General features: G+C 44.4%; 1 protein-coding gene across 1 annotated transcript; it reads left to right on the top strand.

Annotated features, from left to right (window-relative positions):
• Nucleotides 1–1,380: 1,380 nt before the first annotated feature.
• LOC135981407 (mediator of RNA polymerase II transcription subunit 15-like) lies at nt 1,381–5,423 on the top strand. Its single transcript, XM_065583775.1, has 2 exons — nt 1,381–3,869; nt 4,802–5,423. The coding sequence occupies exons 1-2, from the start codon at nt 3,479–3,481 to the stop codon at nt 5,302–5,304; spliced, it is 894 nt and encodes a 297-aa protein (XP_065439847.1). The 5' UTR covers nt 1,381–3,478; the 3' UTR covers nt 5,305–5,423.
• Nucleotides 5,424–10,588: the final 5,165 nt, after the last annotated feature.

Here is a 10,588-nt window from a genome sequence, read left to right as displayed (position 1 = left end):
GAATGTTAACATGAGGAGGAATGGTTGGAGCTGGGTATTGGTCAGAAAATGCCTAGCGTGAGAGAGAATGTAGTTCTTCCTTACAATGACTGCAGAGAATATGTTGTTATGTGTTTATCTTTTTAGAAATGTGGTAACCATATTGTCTACACCCAAAGCCCTGCACAAACTTGGACATGCACCCTCCCCAATATGCATCCAGATAAAGAAGTGAAGAAATCCCAATACTCACTCAGGGGTGAGGGTCCAGTCTGTTTGAGGAACCTTTCATAAAGCCCAAAGAACTGAGTCTCGGGGAGTACAGGGGCAGGTAAGGGAGAGTTGCTGATTAAATGAAGCCATGCTGAAGTATTCATCCTAAAATAACATGAATGGAAAGGAAATATGAGTATCAGGAAAGGAATTCTCTCCTGTATCTCCTGCCTCCTCATATACCATAATTTACATTAATAACACTGAATGATCCCACCACCTGGTAAAATCAATGTTAATGTAACTTTCTTCCATCGTCCAATAAAATCTCTATTGTTTCATCAACAGAAATTTCAAATCAATTTGGGGAACTGGGCTCCTGCAGACTCCTAAATTCTCATATCAACTAAATGGGCAAGAGAGAGGAAAAGCAGTGAGCCCCATGACTCCCTAATCCCTATATGGCCATCAGCTCTCCCACCATGTGCTTTATTTCATCAGCCATTCTTCTTGGTCTTGGTCACTACCAAAGGAGAAAATAAACTCCATTGAATCAGGGATGGAGCGTTACATTACTCACGGGCAAAGGATTTTAGGGAATAATCTATTTATAAGTGATTGAGATCTTTGGAGGAGCTCTCAGTTGCCCCTTCCCCAAACTGCACTGTAGAAATACCTTTGTAAGTACGTTGTCCTCTTAGTAGAGCTGTTCCTCACCCCCTGCCTACCCTACAGTCCCAGTGAAATACAGAGAGCAAAGTTGAGATCACACTAAACATGTGTAAACTGCTGCATTTTCTGTTCCTAATTCCCTTCTTTTCTCACTCTTTTGAGCATCATAAACTAGAAAAATGGGTCCCAAGCTCCAGATGTGGGTATTCCCAGACTTTGCTGGGGTCCAGGCAGGACACACACCCCTGACTAAGGAAGAGTTTTTTGAACAGTGCTGCATCCACATTTTCAGAAAGATGGGGGTCCTGTTCCATACATGTACCTGAATCTCTGCAGCCCCCAAAGTACTCTAACTTAGGGCAAGGAGTATGCTCATTGCCAGAATTACCTGATGACCGAGGCTGGATCTGACTTTTTGAAAGGTGAAGAGACTTCATTTGGCAAGAAAAAGTACGTGAGGGGCCAAAAAGTATCTGAAAATTGGGTGTGGACATGTGGTCTGGTCCTTGATGGAGCCTTCATCCTAAATGAAATGGAAACAACAATATGTTAGGAATGGGTAGGGCACTGGGAGGAGTCTATAGATTTAGGGTTGGAATACACAGTATGTTTATTATTCTGTTCCTCTGTGTAAAATGACAGACAATATCCCAATGAGTTCCTAATATGAGTATTTTACCAATAACCAAAGCAATTTATGAACTGTGGGTTTAAGGAATGCTGTGAACAGTAGAGGAGCTAAAGGATTGCTGACTCCAGCATTGAGCAGGAAACCTGATTTAAAAGGGTGGTTTAATGAATTTTTGAGGCACCTAAAAATATTATTTTAGGAAGGGATCTCTGAGAGGAACCCAGACATTTAACCACTCAACTGTTAGGGGGTTCAGAAGAAGACATGCGACACTATACACTAAGCAGAGCTGCCTGCAGGATTATGTGTGAAGCTGTCAGTGGCCTACATGGTATTCTGAGGCTTTTTGGCTACACTATGTGGCTCAAACTCTGACCTTTTCCCCTGTCACTTCCCCCCCACCCCACACACATGCACACTCTCTCACTCTGTACAGTGTGGTACAATGTAAAACTTTTCTTATCTTCTTACCAAGAATCCAACATGGACTTCAGGTAGTCCATCATCCACTAATGGGTTCTGAGACCTTAATTGAATAAAAATAGAGAAATTTACATTAGACATTAGGGAAATCTTCCATGTGGTTAAAGAGAGATGATCGGACAATGGGAGTATCTTGTCTTCTGAAAGTGACCAGTGCCAGATGCTTCAGAAGGAATGAACATTACTGGGCAATTTCAAGTGTTGTACAGTCCCAGCTTCTAGCACTAGAGGTTTAGGATACCTGGAGCATGGGGATTGAGTCCCTGACCATCTTGACTAATAGTCACTGATGGATCTATCCTCCATGAATTTATCTAATTCTTTTTTGAACCCAGTTATACTTTTGGTCTTCACAACATCCCTTGGCAAAGAATTCCACAGGTTGACTATGCATTGTGTGAAGAAGTACGTCATTTTGTTTTAAATCTACTGCCTATTAATTTTATTGGGTGACCCCTTTTTCTTGTGATATGTGAGAGGTAAATAATGCTTCCCTACTTTGATAGATGGATAGAGAGATGTTGTGCTGATTGGATATATATATTTAGGCTCACTGGCTAGACAGAGGATTAGTATTGACTTTTGAAGATAGGACTGTTTTTCAGGTTGGTACTCATCTCATTAGTGATAGGGCAAAGGAATTAATTAAACTATGAGGTGATCTCTGCAGCTGAAGATGGCCTTAAAACTGTTCCCATATCTCATACAATATCCCTCTGTTTAAGAGACTGATTAAGTCCTATTTAAGGTTTTTTCCAGCATACAAACCCAGTAAGCTAATGCAACAGTGGAGTAGGCTCCGCTACTTTCTTTAGGACAAGTTCAAAATTAGGTTTGTAGCAGTTGGAAAGGCATTTAGCAGCTGCCTTTTCAATGCAGTTAATATGATCATGAAATAAATTAAAAACCAGCATTGTAAACCAAGAGTCAAATAACTTCTGAGCAATTCTTATGGCATTAACTCTCTGAGGCCTGGTCTACACTACGAGTTTAGGTCGACTATAGCAGCATTAAATCGAATTAAACCTGGACACGTTCACATGATGAAGCCCTTTCTTTCGACTTAAAGGGCCCTTTAAACCGGTTTCTTTACTCCACCTCCGACGAGGGGATTAGCGATAAAATCGGCCTTAGCGGGTCGGAATTTGGGGTAGTGTGGACGGAATTCGACGTTATTGGCCTCTGGGAGCTATCCCACAGTGCTTCATTGTGACCGCTCTGGACAGCACTCTCAACTCAGATGCACTGACCAGGTAGACAGGAAAAGCCCCGCGAACGTTTGAATTTCATTTCCTGTTTGCCCAGCGTGGAGAGCACAGGTGACCACGCAGAGCTCATCAGCACAGGTAACCGTGATGGAGTCCCAGGATCGCAAAAGAGCTCCAGCATGGACAGAACGGGAGGTACAGGATCTGCTCGCCATATGGGAAGATGAATCAGTGCTAGCTGAACTCGGTAGCAGTAAAAGAAATGGCAAAATATTAGAAAAGGTCTAAGGCCATGAAGGACAGAGACCATAACAGGGACGCACAGCAGTGCTGCGTGAAAATTAAGGAGCTACGGCAAGCCTACCACAAAGCCAGAGAAGCAAACGGAAGGTCTGGCGCAGACCCGCAAACTTGCTGCTTCTACGCGGAGCTGCATGCCATTTTAGGGGGTGCAGCCACCACTACCCCAACCGTGTGCTATGACTCCCTCACTGGAGAAACACACAGGGAAGAGGGTTCGGGGTACGAGGAAGATGAAGATGGAGGTAATGTAGATAGCTCACAGCAGCAAGGAAGTGGAGAAACCGGTTTCCCCAACAGCCAGGATATGTTTGTCACCCTGGACCTGGAACCAGTAACCCCTGAACTCACCCAAGACCCTGAGGGCACACAGGGGACCTCTGGTGAGTGTACCTTTGTAAATATTACACATGGTTTAAAAGCAAGCGTGTTTAATGATTAATGATTAATTTGCCCTGGCAATCGCAGCCAGTACAGCTACTGGAAAAGTCTGTTAACGTATATGGGGATGGAGCGGAAATCCTCCAGGGACATCTCCAGAAAGCTCTCCTTCATGTACTCCCAAAGCCTTTGCAAAAGGTTTCTGGGGAGGGCTGCCTTATCCCGTCCGCCATGGTAGGACACTTTACCACGCCAGGCCAGTAGCACGTAGTCTGGAATCATTGCATAACAAAGCATTGTAGCATATGGTCCTGGTGTTTGCTGGCATGCAGACAACATCCATTCCTTATCGCTCTTTGTTATCCTCAGGAGAGTGATATCATTCACGGTCACCTGGTTGAAATGGGGCAATTTTATTAAGGGGACATTCAGAGGTGCCCCTTCCTGCTCTGCTGAACAGAAATGTTCCCCGCTGTTAGCCACGCGGTGGGGGGGAGGGGTGAAGTGATCATTCCAGAGAATTGGGTGTGGGGGAAGAGGGGGGTTAGTTGGGTTTGTGCTGCATGTTAACCCAGAAAACGCAGCCCCTCCTTTTACATTGCAAACCCATTTTAAATGGCCAACCCAATTCATGCTTGATATGGGAAATGAGGGCGCTGCTGTTTGAAACCATTCCCACATGTTAAGAAGGTTAAAAAAGCCAAAAGACTGTGGCTTACCATGGCTGCCTGCAAGCCGAAATCTGTTGTCTGGCACTGCGTGAGTGATCTCTCACACGAAACCGGCAGGTCCTCACTATAAGAGGAAAAATGCGACCTTGTAATGAAAGCACATGTGCTGTGTAATGTGAACAGCAAAATTTAACGTGAAAGAGTGTACCCATTGTTCTCTAAAATGTGTCTTTTTTAACCACCTCTCCCTTCTCCTCCACCAGCTGCAAATGTTTCTCCTTCACAGAGGCTAGTGAACATTAGAAAGAGAAAACGGAGGATGCGGGACGATATGTTCACGGAGCTCCAGATGTCCTCCCACGCTGATAGAGCACAGCAGAATGCGTGGAGGCAGTCAATGTCAGACTACAGAAAAGCACAATATGAACGAGAGGAGAGGTGGCGGGCTGAATCGCGGGATGAACAGAGCAAGTTGCGGGCTGAAGATGATAGGTGGCGTCAGCTTGCAGACAGAAGGCAAGAGTCGATGCTCCGGCTGCTGCAGCATCAAACTGATATGCTCCAGCGTTTGGTTGAGCTGCAGGAAAGGCAGCAGGAGCAGCGACCGCCGCTACAGCCCCTGTGTAACCAACAGCCCTCCTCCCCAAGTTCCATAGCCTCCTCACCAAGATGCCCAAGAACACGGTGCGGGGGCCTCCGGCCACCCAGTCACTCCACCCCAGATGATTGCCCGAGCATCAGAAGGCTGGCCTTCAATAAGAGTTAAAATTTTAAAATGCAGTCAGTGTGTCCTTTTCCTTCCCTCCTCCCCCACCCATCCCGGGCTACCTTGGCAATTATCCCCCTAGTTGTGTGATGGATTAATAAAGAATGCATGAATGTGAAGTAACAATGACTTTATTGCCTCTGCAAGCGGTGTTCGAAGTGGGAGGGGAGGGTGGGGTGGTTGGTTTACAGGGAAGTAGAGTGAACCGGGTGGGGGGGCGGAGGGTTCATCAAGGAGAAACAAACAGAAGTTTCACACCGTAGCCTGGCCAGTCACAAAACTCATTTTCAAAGCTTCTCTGATGCGCACCGCGTCCTGCTGTGCTCCTCTAACCGCCCTGCTGTCTGGCTGTGCGTAATCAGCAGCCAGGCGATTTGCCTCAACCTCCCACCCCACCATAAATGTCTCCCCCTTACTCTCTCAGATATTGTGGAGCGCACAGCAAGCAGCAATAACAAGGGGGATATTCTTTTCACTGAGGTCTGAGCGAGTCAGTAAGCTGCGCCAGCGCACTTTTAAACGTCCAAATGCACATTCCACCACCATTCGGCACTTGCTCAGCCTGTAGTTGAACAGGTCCTGACTACTGTCCAGGCTGCCTGTGTACGGCTTCATGAGCCATGGCATTAAGGGGTAGGCTGGGTCCCCAAGGATCACGATAAGCATTTCAGCATCTCCAACAGTTATTTTCTGGTCCGGGAAGAAAGTCCCTTCCTCCAGCTTTCGAAACAGAGCAGAGTGCCTGAAGATGCGAGCATCATGTACCTTTCCCGGCCATCCCACGTTGATGTTGGTGAAACGTCCCTTATGATCCACCAGGGCTTGCAGCAGCATTGAAAAGTACCCCTTGCTGTTTATGTACTCAGTGGCTTGGTGCTCCGGTGCCAAGATAGGGATATGGGTTCTGTCTATGGCCCCACCACAGTTTGGGAATCCCATTGCAGCAAAGCCATCCACTATGGCCTGCATGTTTCCCAGAGTCACTACCCTTGATATCACCAGGTCTTTCATTGCCCTGGCAACTTGGATCACAGCAGCCCCCACAGTAGATTTGCCCACTCCAAATTGATTCCCGACTGACCGGTAGCTGTCTGGCGTTGCAAGCTTCCACAGGGCTATCGCCACTCACTTCTCAACTGTGAGGGCTGCTCTCATCCTGGTATTCTGGGGCTTCAGGGCAGGGGAAAGTAAGTCACAAAGTTCCATGAAAGTGCCCTTACGCATGCGAAAGTTTCGCAGCCACTGGGAATCGTCCCACACCTGCAGCACGATGCGGTCCCACCAGTCTGTGCTTGTTTCCCGTGCCCAGAATCGGCGTTCCACGGCATGAACCTGCCCCAGTAACACCATGATTTCCACATTGCTGGGGCCTGTGCCTTGTGCGAGGTCTATGTCCATGTCAATTTCCTCATCACTCTCGTCGCCGCGCTGCAATCGCCTCCTCGGCTGGTCCGGGTTTCGCTTTGGCATGTCCTGGCTCTGCATATACTCCAGGACAATGCACGTGGTGTTCATAGTGCTCATAATTGCCGCGGTGATCTGAGCGGGCTCCATGCTTGCCCTGGTATGTTGTCTGCACAGGTAACCCAGGTAAAAAGGCGTGAATCTATTGTCTGCCGGTGCTCTGACGGAGGGGGAGGGGCCTGATGACATGTACCCAGAACCCCCCGCGACACTGTTTTGCATCATTCAGGCATTGGGATCTCAACCCAGAATTCCAATGGGTGGCGGAGACTGCGGGAATTGTGGGATAGCTACCCATAGTACAATGCTCCGGAAGTCGATGCTAGCCTCGGTACTGTGGACGCGGTCCGCCGACTAGAGCACTTAGAGCATTTTATGTGGGGACACACACAATCGGCTGTATACAACCGATTTCTATAAAACCGGCTTCTATAAATTCGACCTAATTTCGTAGTGTAGACATACCCTGAGTCCTTATTTCTATAATGAAGTTAATAGTCCTTCAATATAAAGAAAAGTCAGACTGTGAAGCCCTTGGTGCTGCAGGGCAAGACATGCTCCTTGAACAATCCTTTACCAGATCTATCCATTGTGCCCACAGAAGTGGAAAATACACAGGCTACTGCACTAGGATTATAGTGGAGGTGGTTTAGGTCACCTAATCAATGTCTTTGCAATCCATAAAACAGGGAGTGGGCACAAGTGAGGGGATAGTGAAACAACTAGATTTTAACTTGCAAGGGGTAACCCATTTTATAATGGACACTGATACCACTAATATGTGCATATATGGGACAAAGTGAGCCTCACTGATATTGAATTTATAAGACACATAACAATACATGACATGGACTCCTGGATTAGTATGGGGAGAATTATTCAAGGGCCATAAATTTATTTTCCTAGATTATTTCAAGCAGGATGAATTTTATTCTGAGTCTTTTAAGATCTCATAATTTGAAGTAGAACTGATGTGAATAAAATACATTATGAAGAGAACTGAGTGGATTAGGGGATTGATCCTGAGAACACTGCTCTTTATATGGGCCAGATCAGTATTGAAAGCAAGCCAATGGCAAAGCTGGGGACTAGATCTCAGAAGTCTGGCTCTCAACCCCCAGCACTAACTACAATGAAAATATCCACCCGAACAACAAATGATCCACGTTAAAACCCCCATGACTGAAGGAGTTGAAATCACTGGTGTAAGTAGACAACAGACAGTTTAAAAAAGAATAGACACCAAGTAATGTTCAGGTATGCTTGAAATGTCTTGAAAGTCAAAGCTGATGTTTGATTCAGCATTCTGTCTATCATTCCTGCCATACTAGGTTAAGATTCTTTTCAGGCTTTTCTTTGTTAGCTTTGTTTTCGTTTGGAATCATCTAGGTTCAAAGTTACAGGAATAATCTATCTAATGCCCATGAAGAACTAGGCTGAAACTCCTGTGACCCCACAACTCCATTCATAAAAAAAATCTCACACAGTTCTATTATATTGGGTACATGAAAAAAATCACTTACTTCTGAGGTCTGAATGCCAAATCTTGAACTTATGTAAAAAAACTGTCAAAATTACTGCAGTACAGCACAGCACCAACTGTCTCTCTCTGAGGCCAAGTTGAGCATTGACTTTTGTCCATTGCCTCAATAGCTTTGCTTGGGCTAGAGGATGTCACAATGAAAGATGTGGTGCAATTGCCATGATAACCAGGTGTTAACTCACAAAAAGGGGATGATGTAGTGGCTGTTATGTATGTGTGCATCCCTGCCTGCCCTGCCCATTTGTTTATGAGTATATGCCCTCTCTAGAGTCTAGCCCAAAAAGATAAATAAAAGCTCCAATTTCAGGCAGGACTGGTGGTAATTCTCTTTTCGCTCAAGTGACAGAAGCCTTTTTGGAGCTGAAGATCCCGAGTTCTGCTTCCCATGCTTGGCTAACAGCTGGCATCTCTGGTGTCTGTCTGAAGTCAGCTCTGGTTCAGTAAAAGTAATTCATCACATAAGGTGTAGTTCATCACATGACAGGTACCTATAGAGAGGAGGATAGAACAGGAGAATCAGGAGATCTGGGTTCTGCTTCGACTGACTGTGACTTGTAGAAATTGCTTAACATCTGTGCCCCAGGGACAGACTACAGATAATATTTAATTATCTACTTTGTCTTTTTAAGTGAAGTATCTGCTGAAGAAAAGCATTATATATCTTTTTCATCAAGCTATACATCGTACAAATACGTTTATAAACTGACAACTGCTCTAAATATCAGATATTAAAGCAATACCCTAATTAACTCTTTCTGATCCTTTCATCATCAAATATTGAAGTGCCAAACATTAATTAAGCAACAGAACACCCTTGTGAAGTAATTAATTATTATTAACCTCATTTTGGTGGAGTGAGTGTAAGTGGTGTAAGGGAAGTCAGTGACAGAGGTGGGAACTGAATTCAAGTTTTGACTTTCAGACCCCTGCTCTAACTACTAAAAAACACTGATATGGTCTTAAGACATTTTGTGTTACTGACTACAGGTTAACTGACCTTACTTTTAAAAATAAAATTGCTCCATGGATGTGATATCTCAAACTTTACTTAGCACATACTACGTAGATATGTAATACTACTATGTACAAAAGGGCTCAGTTACCTTAAGTTCCTTTGGCCATTTGTCATTCACTCTAATTCCCTTAGTGTGGTATGTTACATGAAATGCTGTAGCAAGAGTGTCTCTCTTTTGGCTTTTTAAAACATACAGTTAAGCATTGGTCTCTGCGGCTATGGGTCTTACCAGAAGATACAAAAAGGTCTGATGTGATTTCTACATTCTTGCCAGAAAGCACCACATATGAGATTGCCGAACATGATGGGTGTGATCAAAGACGTGAGCCCCGCTAAACATTAGTGCCCTGCCTTAGCTGTTCTGAAAGCCAGAGGTGCATGGTTCTGCAGTGATTACAAGGAAACTGTTGAAGTAGAACTTGTTGCCATGGAGCTGCTGACACAGAGGTTTCAGGAGTGTTCCAGAACTTGGATGGTGAAAGAGATGAATTGTTGTGGCTGGATTCTTAGGAGGGGTTTTTCCTCAAAGGGTTCAGCAGTCTGGTGTGTTGGGAGCTGTTATTCCCACAAGTGCTTGTCCTAATTTGTGCCCTCAGCTTCTGCAAGCAGTGGCTGGTAAAGAGCCTTATCTGCCAGAAACGAGGTCATGTAGTAGATGATTCTGCTTCTTTTTGTGCAGGAAAGTAAGTACAGATGTTCATTTAGTCTAGTCGCAAAACACAGTGTGGAGCAGATAGGTCTTCTCTCCATTTTAAAGATGGATAAACTGCGGCACAGTGAGAATTAATACTGATAAATAGCCTATTAAATATCAGACATGAAATGTATCACCTTTTTATTTATCTGCAACCCTTTTTATGTATCTCATGTAATAGAACTATCATATTCACATGTTCATTAATCAATGATATAATGCTTCCCTCTCTTAGTTTCTCCAAGTCTTTCTCCCAGTATCCTAGTTTATTATTTATTTATATTCTTTGAAAAGAACACAGAAAACAAGAAAAAACTTGTCTATTTTATTTATCTATCACAACTTAATATTTGTCAAAAAAGAACATGAAATCCCTGATAGCACAGTATGAACTGTCATACAGAGCTAGTAATTTCACAGGCTGTTAGTACTGCTTCCTCTCTCTAGTTTTTAAATTCTTTTTTCTGACTCTACATTGTTTTTAGTTTCTAATTTTATTTTCACTTTTTTTTGTCACTTTTGCAGAGATATGCACATGACCCCTGAAAGCACATATTTGTTGTAGTTG

The sequence above is a fragment of the Chrysemys picta genome, chromosome 2 (assembly GCF_011386835.1).
Source record: "Chrysemys picta bellii isolate R12L10 chromosome 2, ASM1138683v2, whole genome shotgun sequence".
In the NCBI taxonomy this organism is placed as follows: Eukaryota; Metazoa; Chordata; order Testudines; family Emydidae; genus Chrysemys; species Chrysemys picta.
This window is presented reverse-complemented; position numbering and strand designations above follow the sequence as displayed.